The sequence below is a fragment of the Panthera onca genome, chromosome E1 (assembly GCF_046562875.1).
Source record: "Panthera onca isolate mPanOnc1 chromosome E1, mPanOnc1 haplotype 2, whole genome shotgun sequence".
NCBI classification, from domain to species: domain Eukaryota; kingdom Metazoa; phylum Chordata; class Mammalia; order Carnivora; family Felidae; genus Panthera; species Panthera onca.
In genome coordinates, this window is record NC_138352.1 from 40,897,585 (window position 1) to 40,919,860 (window position 22,276).

At 38.3% G+C, this 22,276-nt stretch overlaps 1 protein-coding gene across 6 annotated transcripts in view; it reads right to left on the reverse strand.

Annotated features, from left to right (window-relative positions):
• Positions 1–22,276, reverse strand: part of TADA2A (transcriptional adaptor 2A) — a 52,424-nt gene that overhangs the window by 20,906 nt on the left and 9,242 nt on the right. For 4 of the 6 annotated variants that reach the window (XM_078437433.1, XM_078437431.1, XM_078437428.1 and 1 more), the window contains exons 3-8: positions 19,453–19,559; positions 18,379–18,438; positions 8,652–8,743; positions 6,778–6,935; positions 5,438–5,526; positions 3,952–4,024 (exon numbers count right to left, since the gene is read on the reverse strand). In XM_078437433.1, coding sequence (XP_078293559.1) covers positions 3,952–4,024; positions 5,438–5,526; positions 6,778–6,935; positions 8,652–8,743; positions 18,379–18,438; positions 19,453–19,559 — 579 coding nt within the window. Of the gene's footprint in view, positions 1–3,951; positions 4,025–5,437; positions 5,527–6,777; positions 6,936–8,651; positions 8,744–18,378; positions 18,439–19,452; positions 19,560–20,569; positions 20,683–22,276 lie in introns of all 6 variants that reach the window. The other 2 variants (XM_078437430.2, XM_078437432.1) reach the window with 2 other exon arrangements.

Here is a 22,276-nt window from a genome sequence, read left to right on the forward strand (position 1 = left end):
CTCTGGAGATGGCTCTGCCACTGGCAGGCTAAATGACCTTAGGCAAGTTACTTGATATTTCCATTCTTTAATTTCCTCATCTATAAAATGGAGATGATGATGATGATGATACTGAACTCACAGAGTTTTGCTAGGACCAAATGAGGTCACATGTGTGAAAGGTTTAGCATGGCAAACAGTAAGGGCTATATGTAATAGCTATCATTAGTAGTAGCATTTATGTCTAAAATATCACAAAACTTTACATGCTTTACATGCCTTTAAAGGAAAGGGCACTGCCAGTAGGTAAGTAAGTAATATGTAGTGACAAGGCTGGACCTCTGATCTACAAACCATTAAGGGATCTAAAGGCTGATGATATGAGCCAAAGAAGTTAAGGGGGGGGGGGGGGGGAGGCAGGGGAGTATCCATGCTTAGTCAAGAAATTTTGCTGAAATTAGCTTTCCAAAAAGAGGGAGTGTAAACTGTCCTAATGGGCAACCCTATGAAGCAGTGAAAACACCAACCCAACACATAGCAAGGAGCTCATAACGCCTGTTGCTTGCCTAGGTTATGGGACAGCAATTAGAAGATGCTGCACTCAGGATTTTAGAGCCTGTGAAGCCCTGGGAAAGGGGAATCCATAAACCTAGGAGATATTTTCCCAAATGAAAGCAGACTAGGGGGAGATGGCCTCCCAGAGAAAAGGTACAATACTGTGTCATCTGCACTGAGATCCCAAACGTACCATGATACAGTAGAGTGCCAAGTTATGTCTTCTGCATCTCTCTTTCTGAACCAATAATTTCTGCTTATTTCAGTAAAATATATGATGGTGTCATTTAGGGATCCCAGAACTTCCTTATTTTCTTCCTTAGACACTGCTTCACCTGCAGTATCCTCTCCAGGCCCAGCCTTCTGGTATGGCTGGAATGCAATTAACCTCCATTGTGTCCCAGGCCTCTATAATGGACCATTCAAACCCATCATATTAGACAAATTCCATGAATCATAGCAAAAGTCTTTGGGTGATGAAAAGGGCTTGGTGGCATCAGCTCTGGCAAAGAATATAAAACCTAGCCAGTCTGTTTCCTTGCAGTAGTTATGTAAGTGAGGGAACATAAAAGGAATGTTATTAATGCTCAGTAATATTGAAAATATAATGGTGTAATGGAATGGTAATAATACCAATCTCAATTATGTGCCATCTTTCATTGGAGACATTCACACTCTGACTAATCAGTGTTACCCCTTCTTTACAGGCAGTGGACACAAAGAAACAGCAAGCAAGATTGCAAGGACTTGCCCAAGATCACAGTGACTCAGAAGCAAGCCTGAGGTAGAATCACTGCACAAAATATGTGCCCCTCTCTCTGTTCTAAGTACGCTTAAAAAGCTCCTTCTTGTTCCTTCTTGAGTGTTTGTAGGCTCCAGTCCCTCCCCTTCATGGAGTGTTCTGGGAGAAAGCATTCAGCTCAGGGACCATACAAATGTCACACTGGACAGAGGGTCACGCTGCCAGAGGAGAGAATATAAGAACTCTAGAGCCATAAGCAAAGCATTCTTTTGTGGTACCAGCATGTCATCTCTCAGATCTCAAGCACTGCCAAACTTCTTTCAAATGTTAACATCTTTTAAAAAGCACCCATCTAGGGGCACCTGTGTGACTCAGTCAGTCAAGCATCCAACTCTTGATCTTGGCTCAGGTCATGATCTCATGGTTGGTGAGTTTGAGCCCTGTGTCAGGCTCTGTGCTGACAGCACTGAGCCTGCTGGGGATTCTCTCTCTCTCTCTTTCTCTCTCTCTCTCTCTCTCCTCCTCCTCCTCTTCCTCCTCCTCCCCTGCTTGTGCTTTCTCTTTCTTAAAATATGTAAATAAACTTAAGAAAAAAAAAAAAAAACCACCCATCTCAACATCTTATAGTTCCCTACTAGGCAGAGGGAAAAAGGAGGCAGGGATTATTATTTACATTGTGTTACAGCTGCTTTATATGTAACAATCAGTAACTGATGTTTCGATTCTAATTCAAATTAACTAGAATCAAATGACTTACAAGGCTGTAGAAATTGTAGGAAGAACACAAATCAAGTATGTTATAGGTCTGAAATGCTAACTGAAATAAGAATTGCTAATCAATAGCTTCTTTCTGATTTTTTCCTGTTGCCCCCACTAATTACAGAAAGAACCACAAAAGCACCAGAAGAAACTGCAAATCTTGCTTCTACAAAGAATGAAGAGTGAAATTAAATACCAACCATTACTACCGTTTTCTTGATAATGTTCAAGCTAAAGAATTTGAAGACCTTGGAGAAGTGACTTGGCAAATCTTTGACATAGGTGAGCCATTATTGGCATAAAAAATTCTGACTTACAAAAGCAGGTATTTTTGAATAGTACCTCAAAGGCTGATGTTTATGTAGCTTTTTTGTTTTTTGTTTTTGCATTAAGAATAAGAAAGATACAAGCCAGGAAACAATACAATTAATGAAAACTGGTATGTATTAGAAATACTGAACGGCAATTTGCACATTGTGTTCAAAGAGACACCAGATGAGGTGAGAAAGACCATCACACGAGTTACTAGGCTTGAAAAGAAGGCTGACATGGAAGACTGAACAAATACTGTGTCATCATCTAGTGAACACTCAAGTGGTTTGCTTTCAAGCTTTCCTCTTTTAGTTCCATCCATATCACTTCAACTTTCCTTAAAGTTGTGTGGGAGAAAAGGGGACGAATGAAATTTTGAGAAGAGAACAGCTTAAGAAATATGTAGACAGCAAATCCTGAACATAAAATTTTTATGAAGACTCTTTCTGGTCCCAGCTCTGGTGTAACAAATACCTAAATAGTTCTTCTATGGAGAGAAGAATGAAATTCCCTTTCTAGTGACAGAGTCCCAGTTAATGCATCATTAAAACCTGATTTACAAGTCAACAAGGATTCTACTTGCCTTTACTGCCTGGGATACAGATTTAAGAGAAACAATGGGGGCACCTGCATGGCTCAGTTGGTTAAGCATCCAACTTTGGCTCAGGTCATGATCTCCCAGTTCAGGAGTTTGAGCCCAGTGTTGGGCTCTGTGCTGACAGCTTGGAGCTTGGAGCTTGCTTCAGATTCTGTGTCTCCCTCTCTCTCTGCCCTTCCCCTGCTTATGTTCTTTCTCTCTCTCTCTCAAAAATTAATAAACATTAAAAAGTCTTAAAAAAAAAAAGAGAGAGAGAAACAACGAAGATGCTGTTTGGGAAATACAGAATCCAAGGAAGCATTATTCACCTACTGTACCACATAATTCTGGAACAAAATGAAAGAAGATTGGGGATTATTTTAAATATATAGTTCAATGTACATGGAAAGAGGAAAAAAAAAGAGATTCAATGAAAGTCTAACCATCACTTTTAAGAGCGCTGTTGGCATTAAGTACTAACATTTTAACAAAAGAATTGACATAAATCCTTAGACTGACTAATCTTAGATGAGAATTCAGAAGTGCTAAAAATTCAACAATTCTGAGAAACAAGAAATTCCCAATCTTGGTCTAAAAAACCTCAAGGAAATTCCATTCTTTTTCTCTGCTATGGGAAATTTGGGGTAACACATTTACAGCGAGCATCTAGCACCATCAGTTGCTACTGAAGTCCCAAGGTGTTCACACTGATTCCTTTCCTTCTAAGGGGGCAGTGAGAGCCATTCAACCTCAGTGTAGGTTCGCCTCAGTCAAAAGAAAGATCACACAGTCCAAGACTGGGAACCAGCTATCATTACATGATACTCTCATCATTATCACAAATGATCTTTTTTATTGAGGTCAAAAAACAACAACAGGATAAATTTAGCAACTTAACCACCAGATTTTGACTCCCATAAGGGCAGGGAACATGTTTTATTCATCCTTATATTCCTAGCACCAACACAACACAGTGTCACCATGTACTTTACAATCAATAAAAATATTTGCTAAAATAAAATGTTACCATGTAAAATGTCCGAGTCATCTTCAACAAAATCGATGTCTCTCAAGTCCCATTCTGCATAATTGTCAAACTCCTGTTTGGGGAAAAAAAATTCCCACCCCAAACCCATCAGCACTGAGTAATGGCTTCACAGTAGCCATGCTTTAGAAGCAAACAGAAAATAAATAAACACTTGTTAAAAAGCACTGAATGGAGGGGCGCCTGGGTGGCTCAGTCGGTTGAACATCCAACTCTTGATTTCGGCTCAGATCATGATCCCGGGGTTGTGGGATCAAGACCTGCATTGGGCTCTGTGCTGAGCATGGAGCCTGCTTGGGATTCTCTCTCTCCCTCCCTCTACCCCTCTCCCTGCTCATGCTCTCTTTCTAAAATAAAAAATATATATTAAAAAAAAAAAAAAGACTGAATGGAATACAAGGTTAGGATACTACTATAAGAAATAGGAAGTCATGGGAAAAATCTTGAGACTTTCAGGCAGTAGAGACAGCAAAAATATGAGAAAGTTATGAATCCAAGAATAAAGCCAAACCTAGTACACTAAAAATTAAAAGTAGTCTGTTCATAAAATCTAAACTCTGAATGTGTCATCAAGTATTTAGATAAGAAAATTATCTGCATTAATTCATTTACCTTTTTACTACCTTCTGAAGGCTCTATTTATTTGATAATATTGCTTACATAGTTTAATGGGTAGATGTTTATATTCTACTCAATGAGTACAATTTGTAGGAGCAGTATTTATGGGGTAGCTCTACAGTAACAGCTGCCATAAACAAAATGCTAACCTGGGTAGGGCTAGCAAAATTATTTGTAGTTTGCTAAACTTTCAAATTATCTCCAGCAGCACTGTAACTGTGGCTCAGATGATAAATCAAGAGACTTGTAATTACTTTCACATGGCTTTTAACTCCATGGGTGAACAAGTAACATAAAGTTTTTATCTACATTCATCATTCTTTATACACTTGTGAATACAAAACAGAGGTCAGCCCACTGTAGCCTCTGGACCAAATTCAACCCACTGCCTGTTTTTGTAAATAAAGCTATATTGGAGTATAGGCATGTTTGTTTGTTTACATATTATTTATGCCACTTTTACACAATAATGGCAAAGTTTAGTTACAAGAGAGACTTTGTGGTCTGCAGAAAGTATTTACTATCTGGTCCTTAAAAGAAAAAGTGTGCCAACCCTTGATCCTGCACAACTTTGAAACCCCCTAAGGGTGGAATGAGAACCAGGAACCCAATACCTATTAAGGAAGGGTGAGCCAACACCCTGCAACCTAAGAAATAGGTTTTTGGTCTGAAGAACTTTTACATTTTACATGTGAACATGTTTACAAATGAGAAAAGGTACTCAAATGGAAGAAAATGGCTGCCTAAGGCCCTACAAATTACAGTGCTTCAAAAATCTCTTTTTCACTGGTATGGAACCTGTAGGGAAGAGATATACGCCTCATGCAAAACGAAAACAAGTTTCTCCTACCTCGATGAAATCTGCTCGAGCTGGCATGTACCCTGCCATGTCCCGAGAAAGCAAGGAGTCAAAGGTAGGTCGGGGAGGGTCATCTGTAGCTGGAAGAATTTAGGTTTTCTTAGTTACTTAATAAAGTATTGGCATGAAAATGTGACACAGAAATAGTCTTCATTTACACTCTGAAATTTTTTTGTTTGGAGAAAAACAGTGTCTGAGAGAATAAATAAAATTCAAAAGATTTTTATAAATGGAAAAGTGATAAAGATAAAGTATAATGGAAACAGACTGATTCCTTAAAAAGGAAACTAAGACTTAGGGAATTCTCTAAATAAAATGGGGAATTCCCTCTGATCTGTACTTGCTTAACGTAAGAGAAAACCAAGGATCTTTTCTTTTATATTATAGAACAAAAGTTATTTATCCTGTCTGCTTCAGCTCCCTTACCCTTCAAGAACAATTTCAATTTACAAATCTCACCCAACTGGGAAGCAAAAAACCCCCACAGGATTTGGAAGTAAGTTGGAGTTGGGTCCCAGTTCTATCTGCTAGTCCCATGAGGCACAAATTTAACCTTTCTGAATCTCAGTTTTTTCATGTATAAAACAAAAGCACTTGCTCTGCTATCTCACTGGGTTCCTATGAGGAACAAATGATCTAATGGATTTGAGAACAAAATGCTAACATCCAAAGTGTTTTCCAAATAGGTATCATCAGGCTTTGAGTCAGTCAGCTATGAAACCATTTCTAGAGTATGAGGAAAGGGGTGGGGGGTCATGGTGGTGGTGAAGAAACATTCAGATCTTATTACTTGTGCTCTGGGAGCCATTTAGGAAGGATGTCCATTTATAATTCAACACAGGTTTAGTTATGTTTTGTTAGAAGACCCATGAGTCCCTTAGCCACATGAGATTTTTTTTTTTTAATTAGCTATTACTACCACAACTAAATGAAGTAAATAAGACATTACTTCTTGGACTTAACACTGGGATGATTAATAATGAGTTCAATACTGGACTCTCCTAAGTAACTAATATCTATAATCATAAACCCTCCAAAGCTTGGAAGATTGGTTCATTTTGGACATCTCATCTCCAAGAAGCATTAATGTTGACTGAATATTCACAACCCTTAGAGTGGGTGGGACACCACTGCAGATCTGGGCACCATGATTTCCAGTATAGAACTCCAGTCCCTCCTTAGCCCATTATAGCCTTGACTCTTAGGAACTGCCATGCCAACTCCTCCCATCTTCCATAAGCTCTTTACTTGCCCAAACCACTATTTATCTGCTACTGCAACAGGGCCCAAGGTGAGCTAAGTATCTCTTACCGATACCGGGAGGCACTTACACAGAAATGGAATGGCTGTATCAGCAGTTTTTGCCTCCTCTGCTTGCTTCAGGTTCAGGAGGGTAGATGCAAACAGAGGGTTATTGATGAAATGCTTCATATAGTGTTTTTCACACTCTTCCTTGGTCTTGGTGCACATCTGATTGGCTACATCCTGCCTACAGGATTGTGAGAAAAAGAGAGGTTTGTTCTTTCCAAATTTTAAGTCCCATCTACATAATGTCTGGAATTTGATACCTCCAAACCAACATCATGGAGATATCAGCAGAACAACGAAAGAAACATAAGCCCAATTTTGGTGTAAACTGACATGCTAAATCTTGCTATTCCAAGATACAGAAACAATATCCGAAAAACCCTTTCCTTTCTACCAAAAAAAAGGAAGATCACTAGAAAATCTGTAGATTTCCATGTGAGCTAGGCCTCAGGAAAAGAATTGCTATCCTAAGCCACTTTAGAACGTTCATAATGTACATAAGTACAGTTTTATATTTCCATAATGTTTTATATTTTACAAAACACTTCACATCAACAAACATTTCTTTACTAGAGTGCCTATGATAGGCCAAGCACTAAGCTAGAAACACTCACAACATAAGTTAATCCTTGCGTTATCCATGTAGTGTTGAGTACTTCCTATCATCTCACTTTCACAGAGAAAATATTAGGCCCAAAGAGATTAAAAAACTTGCTCAAGAAAATTAAACACATAAATGCACAAAACCAGAATCTATACTTCAGAATGCTGACTCCTACGCTCAGATGATGGAGAGGTAGAGGTAAAAGCTCTCCAGTTCCCTCTCAACCCCTTTCTTCTCCAGCACTTAACTTGTCCTTTTCCTATGCTCTGCTTTGTGTACTCCAATCATCTGTATGTATATTTTGATTTTCCTCCTGGACTATAAGCTTCTTGAGGACAGGATACATGTCATAATTTTTAGCTCTACCACCTTCACCACCAGGCTTCGTGTCTTACCCACAGTTGATAGAGAAACAATAGAAATTATTCACGAGAAATTATTTTAACTCCCTAAGCTTCAGATTATTTGTGAACAAAATGAAGTTTTGTTTGGAAGTTAGTTGGAGTTGGGTCCCAGTTCTATCTGCTAGTCCCATGAGGCACAAATTTAACCTTTCTGAATCTCAGTTTTTTCATGTATAAAACAAAAGCACTTGCTCTGCTATCTCATTGGGTTCCTATGAGGAACAAATGATCTAATGGATTTGAGAACAAAATGCTAACATCCAAAGTGTTTTCCAAATAGATATCATCAGGCTTTGAGTCAGTCAGTGTTATCTACTTCACAAAATGAAATCATCAGTGTGAAAATATTCCCAAAAGGTAAAAATGCAAGTGGTAATATTATTAGGTGGCACTGCCTGCTAGGGCAACACCAATTAGGGCTATTCAGTTCTGCTAGGCTTGGACTGACATAGGTATTTGCAAGCTAAAAACAGGGAATGTGAATAAGAAGTCTCCCAAACTCAAGTCTCAAGTAAACTATGGCCATCTACCTAAAGTCTGACTCACTTAAATGATAAGGATATCTAGAGTCAAGAAAAATTCATACAATTAGAAAGGAGAACTAATATGTCTCAACTTCCGTACTATTCAGAGAGAAATAACCAACCTTTCCCCTGTTGATATAAACCAAAGTGGCCTTTTAGAACTGCCTAGTTATGGACAACTAAACACACCATGTCCCTGTGAGGCATTTCAGAGTAGAAGAGAACTTATCTCTAAGTCATGAATCAATAGGAAAGTAACATACGGCTCCCAAACTCCTCTTTCTAAGACTCCTCCCTTTACCCTTCAACAGCACCTTCTTCTTGGAGCCCACTGGGCAGGACAATCCTTAATACCAAGCTCTTACCAATTTCCAAAGCCACAGTCCATCACAGCTTCTAAAAGGGCCATTTCTTCTTGAGCAGTCCAGCTGGGGTCAAGAACAGGAAAATCTGAGGTCTAAGGAGGAAAAAGTTTTGCCTAAGAACAGATATAGAAAGGGAACCCAGCAAACTGAAATGTAATGCTAATTCATACTTAAATGACTGTCATTCTCATGGTTTTGAGAGGTTCCTAAAGTACATTCTTCTTCTTTTTTTTATATGTTTATTTATTTTGAGAGAGAGAGAGAGACCACGAGCAGGGAAGGGATAGAGAGGAGAGAGAGAATCCCAAGCAGGCCCTAAGAGCTGTCAGTGCAGAGCCTGACGCAGGGCTTGAACTCATGAATTGGGGCTCGAACTCACAAGTTGTGAGATCATGACCTGAGTGGAAATCAAGAGTTAGCTGCTTAACCTACTAAGCTACCCAGGTGTCCCCTGAAGTACAATCTTATGAGTTGTCCATCTCCCTCACCTCTATTTCCACCATTTGCTAAAGAGTTTCCAAGAAATATTATCACTCATAAATGCCATGTAACTCATGTAGAGATATATATTTTTTAAACTTAGCACAAAGGTAAAGATAAATATTATACTATACTCCCACTCAGCTACAAAAGAGGGCAACACAAATATGTACGTATTTATATTTTTCTTATAATGGAAGAATAAACCTTACATTAAAAAAAAGGTTACCTATGGCAAAGGGAGGGAGAAAACAAGGTGAAAAGGACAAGGATAGAAGCTAAACCTCTCTGAATATTCCTTGTTTTGAGATCTGACTGAAATATATACATTGGATGCTAATTACTAAATTTAAAATCCTAAGAATCAGTGGCACCTGGGTGGCTCAGTCGGTAAGCATCCGACTCAGCTCAGGTCACGATCTCGCAGTTTGTGAGTTCAAGCCCCACGTTGGGATCTGCGCTGACAGCTCGGAGCCTGGAGCCTGAATCAGATTCTGTGTCTCCCTCTCTCTCTGCTCCTCCCCCACTCACACTCTGTCTCTCTCTCAAAAATAAATAAACATTAAAAATAAATAAAATAAAATCCTAAGAATCAAAAGCAAAATGTAACAAAGAAACATATGAATTAATTTAAAGGCATAATCAAAGAAAGAAACTATCCCAAAAAACTTTAAAACACAGTGATTTCATTATACATCTCTAGTAGAATACACCTTAAAAGTAAAAAGAACTGCCAAAAAAAAATCTTGCGGCACCTGGGTGGCTTAGTTGGCTGACTCTTTATTTCGGCTCAGGTCATGATCTCACGGTATAAGATTCAGCCCTGTGTTGGGCTAGGTGCTGAGAGGGAAATGGCTTAAGGTTCATATTCTCTCTCTCTCTCTCTCTCTCTCTGCCCCTCCCCCACTCACATGTGCACTCCCACACACTTTCTCTCTCTCTCTCAAAAAAAAAAAAACTGTTTGCAATAGCATTGGTCTAGTTTTTCTGAGATTATTTTACGCGGATGTGTTATGGGATAAAGCAAAGCAAGTAAGTAATTGTGCTGTGGGTTAAAAGGATATAAGATCTATGAGATTATGTAAAAACCTTATAATCTTATATTTGAATTGAAAGTTTTAGTATCAACTTACGATATATTTTGTCTCAAAAGAATAACTTCCTAACACTGTTCAATGAAAAAATCCAGAAACAATGACCAACCCAGTAGCAACAAACACCTCTAATGCGCAGTATGCAGCCACTAAATACTATTCCCCACGAAAGGAAACAGGATTCTTTAAAGACCTGATTCTAAGTTAGAAAATGTACCAGATGAGACCAGAATATTTTGTCATAATGAACAGCAAAGACACTCAAAGACTACAAGAGTCATGTCAAAAAGATTTGCAAGCCAACTTGTAGATGCTCCCATTAACCATTTTGAGCATTAATAAGGATAATAACTGCAAAGGAATGACAACTCTTCTAAATATCTAGAAGATGCCAGGGAATCAACTCATACTTTCAAACCTAGAACACAAAGGGAAATAATGTTATTTATCCTGCCTTTCTTGTACAAACTTTACCTCAGGGTAACCACATAATGATGAGGTGTTTCTTTTTACAGAATTGTTTTATCTCATAAATTAAGAGTGCTAGGATTAAAAAGATAACTATTTTGCAATCCCTAATGAACAGATCTACACAATGATCATAAATAAACCTGATGTAGCCGCTATATGTAACTACCAATTTATAGGAAACACAGAACACAGAAAAATATGTTAATCAGCAAAATCCAAACTGTACTAATATCTGTAAGACAAAGAACTCATATTTTTAAAAAAAATCATATAAACCAAAAGAAACAAGAGAAAGAGTGAGGGTACGGGAGAGGGAGAGGGAGCACCCACAGAATAGAAAACAGGTAAGAGGGGTGCCTGGGTGGCTCAGTGGGATAAGTGGCTGACTTCAGTTCAGGTCATGTTCTCTCAGTTCGTGAGTTTGAGCCTTGCATTGGGTTCTGTGGTGACAGCTCAGAGCCTGGAGCCTGCTTCGGATTCTGTGTCTCCCTCTCTGCCTCTCCCCCACTTGTGCTCTCTCTCTTTCTCTCAAAAGTGAATAAACATTAAAAAAGAAAAAGAACATGTAAGAAACAACCAATTGGAATGTATGGACCTCATTTGTAATCCAATGAAAACACACTGCAGAGGTTAAAAACATGTATGATGCCACTACACACTCACGAAACCCACTAAAAAAGCTAAAAGTTGGCAAGCATGTCGGTCGAACAATCAGAATTCTCATTCACTGCTAGCAGAGGTATAAAACACTACAACTACTCAAGAAACTTTCTGACAGTTTCTTAAAAAGTTAAAAATGTACAATCACTTATTCTATGACCCAGAAATTCCAGTCTTAAGCATTTATCCAAGAAAGACAAAAATATATGTCCACAGAAAGCCTTATACAAGAATGTTCATCATCTGCAACTACATGGATGGAACTGGAGGGTATTATGCTAAGTGAAATTAGTCAGAGAAAGACAAAAATCATATGACTTCACTCATATGAGGACTTTAAGAGACAAAACAGATGAACATAAGGGAAGGGAAACAAAAATAATATAAAAATAGGGAGGGGACAACACATAAGAGACTGTTAAATATGGAGAATAAACAGAGGGTTACTGGAGGGGGTGTGGGAGGGGGGATGGGCTACATGGGTAAGGGACATTAAAGAATCTACTCCTGAAATCATTGTTACACTATATGCTAACTAATTTGGATGTAAATTTAAAAGAATAAAATTAAAAAAAAAAAAAAAAAGAATGTCAATAACAGCTTTATTCATAAAAGCCCCAAACTAGGCAAAGCCCAGGTAACCATCAACAGTGTCATATTCATAACAGTGTCATATTCATGGAATATTATTCAGTAATAAAAAGGAATGAACTACTATACACAATATGAACAAATCTCAAAAATATGCTGAAGGAAACCAGAAACAAGAGTACATACAATATGAATCCACTTATATGCAGTTCTAGAATATGCATAACTGATCTATGGTGATAAAAACCAGAACAGTAATTATTTCAGGGGCAGAGAAGGGAACAGAGATATTTTTAAAAAGCTTTTATGACATGACTGGGAAACATGAAAAGTGACTGAATTACTTTTAAATTTTAGAGAGATCTAGTAAAACATTTATAGATGAACTGGTATGAAATCTGAGGGATCTGCTTCAAAATAATCTGGAAAAGTGGGAGTTTAGATGAAACAACATAGGCTATGAGTTGACAGTTTAAGAGGTAGTTAACAATCACATCCTGGTGCAGTCCCTTCTCACTTAATATGGGCTGGACCTGTGACTTGCTCAAGGCCTGGCCACTTCCATTTTTGTGGTCTTGGGAGCCCTGCACCACCATGTAAGAAACCTAGCTTCTTTGCTGGAAAGACCAGGTGTATAGGCCACATGGGGAGGAAGAAGCCCTAAGGCTACCTGATGAAGTAACAGTTAAGATGTCCCAGATGACTCCTAACCAAGCCATTCTGAGGTGCCAGCAGTGGTGTGAAAAAAGCCCCATGGACTTCCAGCCTCAAACACATCATGTGGAACTGAAAGCCACCCTCACTGTGTCCAATCTGAATTCCTGACTCTTAGTTATTTTACACCACAAAGTTTTGAAGTAACTATTCGGTAGCAACAGATAACTGAAACATATTCTATTTTAGTATACACATAAAATGTTCTATAAGTTTTTTTAAAAAGGTGACACAAGAGATCTTCAGATTTCACAGGCATTCAGAAATTGTTATACCTTTTGCTGATGACCAAAAAAAAATTTCTGTGATTTGTGAAATTACACTGCTATAAGCAATACGTTTTTATCTGAGCGCATACTATGAATATGCCCAGCACATGAGGTACCAGAAGATCCAAAAGAGAAGCCTAAATCATACATTCAGAGTCTATGTCTATATTCATAATAATCAATCTGGCAAGTATCATAATAAATACATATGACAATTCATGGTTGAAGAGCCTGTTATTTCTAAAACAGTATTTAGAATATTAATTAGCCCTCACGAGCTTTACTGTGAGAAAAGACTTTCTATACCAAATAAATAAATAAATAGGCATAAGATAGTTTTCTTAAAGTTGAATCAGTGTTATTCAAATCCCGAACCCAATCTCAGCCTTACTAACCAGAATCTCTAAGAGCAGGGTCTAGGAATCTATAATTTGAAGAAGCTCCCAGGTGATTCTTAGGCACCAAAGTTTAAGATCACTGGTATAAAGGGTGTGGCAGAAGGAGCTGCCTTGACTTATTCAAGGTTCTAAGAATTATAAGACAAAAATAGGCATAGAACTCAGAAATCTTGATTAATGCACCACCTACCACAGCATGAGTAACTTCCAAAAATACAGCACTGTGAGATGACAAAAGTACTAAAAAACCATTTAAAGTTTTCTGTGGTTTCAAATGAAAAAAAAAAAAAAGGAAAAAATCAGGTTTTTAGTGGCTTCATGTGTAGAAAGCCAAAATTTGGTCATCAATCTTACAGAAGGAAAGATTCTTCTTTTCCTTATCTGGGAATAGATAAGACTGCAGGAAAAAAGGGGGTATTAGGAACCTCTAAAAACTCCCCAAAGGGCAGAATTCTGAAATGTGTTTGTATGGGTGTTGAATATGTGAGAAAAGGATGATGTAATCAGAAGAATTAATTGGACTTAGAGTGAAATTTAGTGCTTTCAGCATTATGGGCAAGGTGCCCAGAACAGCTAGAGAGAGCTCATGGTCACTTTTCATACAGTGGATAACCATCAATCTACCCTGCCTACACTAAATTATCTTTTAAGGAATTGTTTTCACAATTCAAATGAATAAACCTGTTTCGGTTCCAGGCATTTTGGTGTGAATATGAGAAAAATAAACCACCTTTCTAAAGATCTGATATGTTAGTGAAATGAACTCAAAGTCATAGATAGCTTGACCATATTTTCCCAACGCTTCATTTATTTTGCAATGACAAAAGAGGAAAAAAAATTTCATATGAGAAGATGTTTCACATCATATCTTATCAGAGAAATGCCAACTAAAAGAGATGCCACTATATGCCTATCAGAATGGCCAAAATGCATAACAATGACTGGTATGAAATGCAGGCAAAGATGTGGAGCAACAGGAACTCTCATTGTTGCTGGTGGGGATGCAAAATGATACGGACACTTCGGAAGACAAGTTTGGCGGTTTTCTTACAAAACTAAACATACTCATACATGTGATCCAGCAATTGCACTCCTTTGTATTTACTCAAAGGAGTTGAAAACTTTGTACACACAAAAACTTGTACATGAATGTTCATAACAGCTTTATTCACAACTGCCAAAACTTGGAAGCAACCAAGATGTCCTTCAGTAGGTGGATGGATAACCTGTGGTATGTCCAGACAATGCGGTATTTTTTAATTTTTTTTAACATTTATTTATTTTTGAGAGAGACAGAATGCGAATGGGTTAGGGCAGAGAGGGAGACACAGAATCGGAAGCAGGCTCCAGGCTCTGAGCTGTCGGCACAGAGCCCGATGCAGGGCTCGAGAACTCACGAGCTGTGAGATCATGACCTGAGCCAAAGTCAGATGCTCAACTGACTGAGCCACCCAGGAGTCCCTGACAATGCAGTATTATTTAGTGCTAAAAACAAAAACAAATAAGCAATCAAGCCTGAAAAGACATGGAGGAAACTCAAACAAGTATTATCAAGTGAAAGAAGTCAATTTGAAAGACCATATACCATAGGATTCCGATTTTAAGACATTCTGGGAAAAGCAACTCAAAAACCATAGAAACTGTAAAAAGATCAGTGGTTGCCAGAGGTGGGGGGTCGGGGTAATGGATGAACAGGCAGGACACAGAGGATTTTTAAGGCCATGAAACTACTCTGTAAGACATTATAACGGTGGATATGTGACATTATATATTACATTACAGAATGTACAACACCAAGTTGTAATATATACGTCACAGAATGTACAACACCAAGAGTGAACTCTGATGTAAATATGCACTCTGGATAATAATGCAGTGTCAATGTAGGTTCATCAGTTATAATAAATGTACTACTCTGATGGGGGATGTTGTTAATGGGAGAGGCTGTGCATGGATGGGTGGGGGCAGAAGTATACGGGAAATCCCTATACTTTCTACTCAATTTTGCTGCAAACCTATAAATGCTCCATGAAACAAAGTCTAATATAAAAAAAAATTATTCCAGGGGCGCCTGGGTGGCTCAGTGGGTTGGGCGGCCGACTTCGGCTCAGGTCATGATCTCACGGTCTGTGAGTTCGAGCCCCGCGTCGGACTCTGTGCTGACAGCTCAGAGCCCGGAGCCTGTTTCAGATTCTGTATCTCCCTCTCGCTGACCCTCCCCTGTTCATGCTCTGTCTCTCTCTGTCTCAAAAATAAATAAATGTTAAAAAAAAAAAAAAAAAATTAAAAAAAAAAATTTTATTCCAAATCTTACAATGAGTGGAGAAACTATTTAGAAGACTGAAAGTGTTAAGAGAGAGATAGCCGAAGTCTAGCCAGTTGGTTGCCAAGAACTCTTACTAAGGAGCATTTCTTTAATTAATTATGGACCAGGCTCTGAGTCTCACCATTGTAGGCCCAGAAACTCATCTTAAACAGGACCCCACAAATAATCAGACTCAGAGATGCTAAAATCCACCCTTTCTAAACTTTTAAGAGACTGAAGTAGATACATTATGGCACTTTGGTAGGCAGAATTCCAAAGATGTGCCCCTTTCCTCCCAAGATTCCTGATCCCTCATTATTCAATCAAATACTAACTAGATACTGCTGATGGGATTATGCTGATGGGATTAAGGCACTAATCAGTTGACCTTAAAATAGGGAGAGCAGCCTGGATAATTCAGGTGGGCCCAATGTAATCACAGGAGCCTTTAAAAGTAAAAGATGGAGGGGCGCCTGGGTGGCTCAGTCGAATAAGCGGGGACTCTTGGTTTTGGCTCATGTCATGGTCTCATGAACTGTGAGCTCTGAATCAAGCCCTGCGTGGTGCTCTGTGCTAACAGCACGGAGCCTGCTTGGGATTCTCATTCTCTCTCTCTCTCTCTCTCTCTCTCTCCCCTCTCTGCTCCTCCCCTACTCACACTCTGATCTCTCTCTCTAAATAAACATACTAAAAAAAAAAAAAAAAAAAAAAAAAAAGAAGAGGGAGACAAGAGAAGGGCACCTGGCTGGCTTAGTTGGAAGAAGATGAGACTCTTAATCTTGAGGTTGTAAATTCAAGCCCCTTGTGTGTAGAGATTACTTATAATAAATAAATAAAATTTCCTTTAAAAAAAAAAAAGAAGAAGAAGGGAGGCAGGAGAGTTGGAGAGATTCAGCAAAGATAGGCAGGAGAGGTCAGAGAGGCTCTAGGCATTTCATCAATAACCCTCAAGAACTCCTGGCCATTGCTAGCTTCAAATATGGAGGAAGTGAGGCCTCTAGAGGCCTAGAGCAAGCCCGGGCCAATAGCCAATTAAGGGAAGAGAGTAGCATCAGTCCTAAAACCTCAAGGCAGTGAATACTGTCAATAACCTGAGTGAGAATGGAAGCAGATTGGAAGCTGACTGGAAGCAGACTTTCTCCCAATGCATCTAGATAAAAGCCCAGGCTGGCAATACCCTCATTTTGACATTATGGGACCTATAGCAAGCTGGGCGAGCTTAATGGCCTACTGACCTACAGAATTGCAAGATGATAAATTTGTGTTGTCTTAGGCCACTTAATTTCTGATAATATGCTATGGCAGCAATAGAAAACTAACACAAATATCAATGGATTAATCCACAATGTGAAATTATTACTGTTAAGATGCCTAGCCAGTCTTCTTTCTTGTAAGAAAAAGTCAATGGGAGGGCAAATGTAAGAAAACTACTTGGTGAACTAAGAGTAATGTTCTAATAACTGACAAAACTATCTTGACAAAGATACATATACCTGCAAGGTAGACCATATATTCATTTTTGCTTATTAAAGGGCCCACTCCTCTGACTAGAACTTGGAAGGACACTACCAGCATCTGCCTCTCATTCTTTCTTTAGAGGTGGCAATACAACCAATCAAGTCACTGCCAAGTCTTATTCTGGCCTATAAGCCAGTCTGTCTCTTCAAAGTAATTTTGTGTTTTAAACCATTCACTTTATGTTCATTTTATAACTTAACTCTCAGAGGGTAACTAATTTCTCCAATGCAAGAGGAGGGAGTGCCAGACATAAACTTCACTACTGCCCACAGGAACCACATGGTATCATTAACCAAAACACAGCAACAATACATTCACTATATGTTCATCAATAAACCTAAAATGCCCTATACCTCTTAAACTTACATCAGTAAAACTCAGTAGGTATTTTTTTTTTTTCATTTTTAAATTTTATTTATTTATTTTGGGGTAAAGTTTGTTTGTTTATTTATTTTGAGATAGAGTTCAAACACGGAAAAGGGCAGAGAAAGAGGAGAGAGGGAATCCCAAGCAGGCCCTGTGCTGTCAGTGCAGACCCTGACTCAGGGTTCAAACCCATGAACTGTGAGATCATGACCTGAGCTAAAACCAAGAGTCAGACGTTTAACTGACTGAACCACCCAGATGCCCCTACTTTTTTTTTTTTTTATAATCTTTAAAACTATTTAACATAAACTCTACCTTCAACATGAGGCTCGAACTCACAACACCAAGATCAAGAGTCATGCTCTACTAACTGAGCCAGCCAGGTGTCCCTCAATAAGTACTCTTAAATTCTTTTTAAATTTGAAACAAAAATCTGAGTATATAAAATGATTTTTTGACTTAAATGCCTTAGTAGATCCATAAGACCCTAAAACACTCACTGGCAGGGAGGGTGCCTGGGTGGTTCAGTCAGTTAAGCCTTCGACTTTTCATTCTGGCTCAGATCATGATCTTGTGGTTCGCTGGATGGAGCCCCACGTCAAGCTCTGTGCTAACAGTGTGGAGACTGCTTGGGATTCTCTCTCTCTGCCCCTCCCTCCCACATGCACACACACACACACACACACTCTCTCTTTCAAAATAACTTAAAAAAAAAAAAAAAAACACTCACTGGGAAATGATTACCTAATTCGGAAGAAGAGGAAAGAAAAGGCAAGGAGATACTTGAAGATGAAGAAAAAAAGACATTCTCAGTACAATACTTGACAAATGAATGGAAATTCCCTGCAACTTCATCATTACCATTATTTCATAAGTATGATCACTTTGATGTTTCTTGTACTCAAATCCTCGAGTGAAACACTGCAAAAGAAAGGAAAATTAAGTTACCAAAAAACTACTTTTTGAAATGCTTTCTTACAGGGTAGAAGATGGTTTGGGGGTACTCTACTCTTGTGATGAGTTTTTAAGAATTCATTCAATTTTGTCTGCAGCCACAAGAGGATGGCTACGTTCATGATCATAGCTCTTCAGTGGCCCTCACAATCTGGGGGGAAAAAACCAGACTTTTTCCTAAGACATCTTCTCTTTTGATTACAGCATAAGCCCTGGAATCAGATGGGCTAAATTTGAATCCTGGCTCCATACTTAAAGTATTTAGGCAATTCTGAGACATGTATTTTTTTTATATTTTAAAACTGTGAAATGAGGATTCATCTTGTAATAAGTATATTACAACTTCCATCAGCCATTTAACATTTCTAAAACTGGGATGCTTCATATAATTAACAGTGTCCTGGGTCCAATAAAATATGTATTTGCTGTGTGACCTTGAGTAAATTACTTAACTTCTCTTTGCCTGAGTTTCCTCTATAAAATGGGGATGCTAATCATACCTACTTCATAGGGTTATAGTGATAAACTAAAGGTTAATTCATATAAATTACTCAAAAGAGTTCCTGACAATAGAGTAAGCACTTATAATTACTATTATTATTATCATCAATTACAGAATGATTATTCCCTTGTTTGTCACCTGTCCAAAGACCACTCTGCAGTAAGACAATAAACAATGTCATAGGTGCCATCAAAAGGAATAATCCTCCAATTCTGTTTCCTGTATCTCAATACTTTAAATCTACTGGCAAAAACAGTTTTGAGCATTAGGTTGATACAGAAATGTGGAATATTCAACAGTTTGTGTCATTCATCTGCTCTATTCCCCAACTTTTCACTGGTAAAATGTATAATGGAAGACAAAGTAGAAGGAACTGATTTAAGAAAGTATGGTCCTTCTGAATAATCTACAGTGATCTCTGAATTTACTATATCCATAAAATTAAGCCAGGAGAAGCAAGCATGTCCTTAATGAGTTACCTGTAAGCAGAGGAAAAAAGGGGGTGGCCCACATTCAGCACACTTGATGTAAGGCTCCATGAGGTAGGAGGAGCAGCCTCGGCAAGGTGGTTTATCAGAGGGATCATCTAGAACAAAAAGAAAAATATACTAGTTTCAAAACATGATTACCTTAAGTGCCAAGAAGGTGAAAATTTGCAAATAACTATACAGGTGGTGAGCTACACGGAAGACCCATTTGTCTTGGAAACAAGATGAGCTCATTCTAAGTAAGAAAAAACAAAAATTATGTTCCTTTTTCTTCAGGGAAGCTTTGTTTCTTCCTACAGTAGTACCTACTACTATACATAGCATTTAAGTAGATAAGTAATTTCCCCTGCAGAGAAATTTACAAACACAAGCCGCCCCCCCAACCCCCCGTTATTTGTGCAAGGGAGAAAATGTCACATACCTATATAACACATAGGTATTCTTAGGTAAAACAAATCTGACAAAATGTTAATGATTGTTAAATGTAGGTAGCAGCCAACAAGTAATCACTGTAGTGTTCTTTCAACTTTTCCTTAAGTTTGCAAATTTTCATAATGAAAGTTGGAGGGAAAAACTTTAAATGTATGTCTTGAGGGGTGCCTGGGACGCTCAGTCGGTTGAGTGTCCAGCTCTTCATTTCATCCTGGGTCATGATCTCAAGGTTCATGAGTTTGAGCCCCATACTGAGCTTGGGATTCTGTCTCTCACTCTCTCTGCCCCTCCCTCTCTCTCTCAAAATGAATGAATAAATGTAACAAACAAATAAATAAATGTCTTGGGATATACAACTTTATATCTGAGTTGAAATTTAAACCCAGGAAAGCTCCCTTCCTTTCTCTCACAGTAGAGAACAAAGCAGACCTTCCTCCATTTCCAATGACCATATCATCTCTGAAATATTAAGGCAAGAAGTACAATCCAAACTCTTTCAAGTGATTTAAAGGCCGGTATGTATGTCCCTGGTTGCTCCAAACTCTGCCCCTCTTGAGTTAGGGCAACTTAGCCAAGTAGTTCTCTATGATCAACAGCAGAAGTCTTAAGAAAATACAGGCTTTGAAGGAAGATGAAAGGATTTAATTTGCTTATAGCCTAGGGCAGGATTTCTCACATTCTGTAATAGCATTTTCCTTCCTAGAGTCCAAGAAACACTCTTCAAGGCACCTTTCCCTCCTTCAAGTGATGATTATTTATTGTTCTTTTCATTTGTTTCTAAATGAAGACCTGGAGGAAAATAACAGGGGAAAGAAACATAATCCTTCTGGCAATAGCTTCAAAATAAATATAGGGAACAGCAACTACCCTACTTCTCCCATTTTAAATTTTGACATGGAACAACAAAAATTGTTTTATATTAAGTCAGATGACAATTTTTACCAAATTACCTTCTTCCTCACATTCTTTTATTTTAATGATGTAAGCTTGTTTTTCTTTCTTCAGGAAAAAAAGTCAGTCCTGGACCCAAGTAAAAGAGCTTTTAAACCTTTACATCAAGAAGTAATTTTTTATTTTTATTTTTTATTTTTTTTATTTTTTTTTTTTCAACGTTTTTTATTTATTTTTGGGACAGAGAGAGACAGAGCATGAACGGGGGAGGGGCAGAGAGAGAGGGAGACACAGAATCGGAAACAGGCTCCAGGCTCCGAGCCATCAGCCCAGAGCCCGACGCGGGGCTTGAACTCACGGACCGCGAGATCGTGACCTGGCTGAAGTCGGACGCTTAACCAACCGCGCCACCCAGGCGCCCCAAATTTTTTATTTTTTTATAGAGAGAGACCACTTGTGAGCAGGAGAGAGGTACAGAGGAAGAGAGAGAATCTTAAACTGGTTCCACACTTAGTGGAGAGCTCGACATGGGGTTCGATCTCACAACTGGGAGACTATGACCTGAGACGAAATCAAGAGTCAGATGCTTAACCTACTGAGCCACCACCTAGGTGCCCCAAGAAGGGATTATTTAGTAAAAATCCAATTTATAGTTTAAAAATTTTAGACAACAAAGGCATAAAGTCATCCTCTATTAATATTTTGATTTCTAGTCTTTTATGTATGCGTGTACAAAACAAAAGTGAGATACCATACATGATGTTTTGTAGCCTTTTTCACTTGACAATATACTGTCAAACACTTGACAATATACTGTCAAACATATTTTCACTTGACAATATACTGTCAAACATCTTTCGTGATAGTACACATACATCATTCTTTTTAATGGATGAATAATATTCCATTGTAACAACCATCTAACCTAATGGTTTTCCACTGCCCCGTAAGAAGGCATTTTGGAAATCTGAGGAAATGTTTTTTCGTTGGCCACAATGACTAGAGAGCACTACTGGCATTTAGCAGGTTTGGGACCACGGATGCTAGATATCCTACAAGACTCAAGACATACCTACACAACAAAAAAGTGGCCTGTGTCCTACATAACTTTCAAATGTCCCAACAGACTTTCAAGGTGGTGAAAAACCTGTTCATAATTACATGACCTAGAACTTAATTCCATATTACATATAAAACAAAATGTTTTTGATAGTTTTAAAATACATTTAATTTTCTAAGAAGGCAACTGCACGTACTTCTACAGGAGATTATATCTTGTTTTGTTCAGAACTTTACCAAGAGTTATTCAAGCTTGTGGGGTTTCTGAGTCACCAATACAACACACATGAATCACTGTGCTTTTGTAGTTGTAAGATGCACAATGATTCAAAATATGGGTGTTAAGCATCTGACTACTTGTCATTATTATGTCTTCTACTGAAATCGTGTCTAAGCATATTGAGATACATATTATTTTATTATAAATTACATT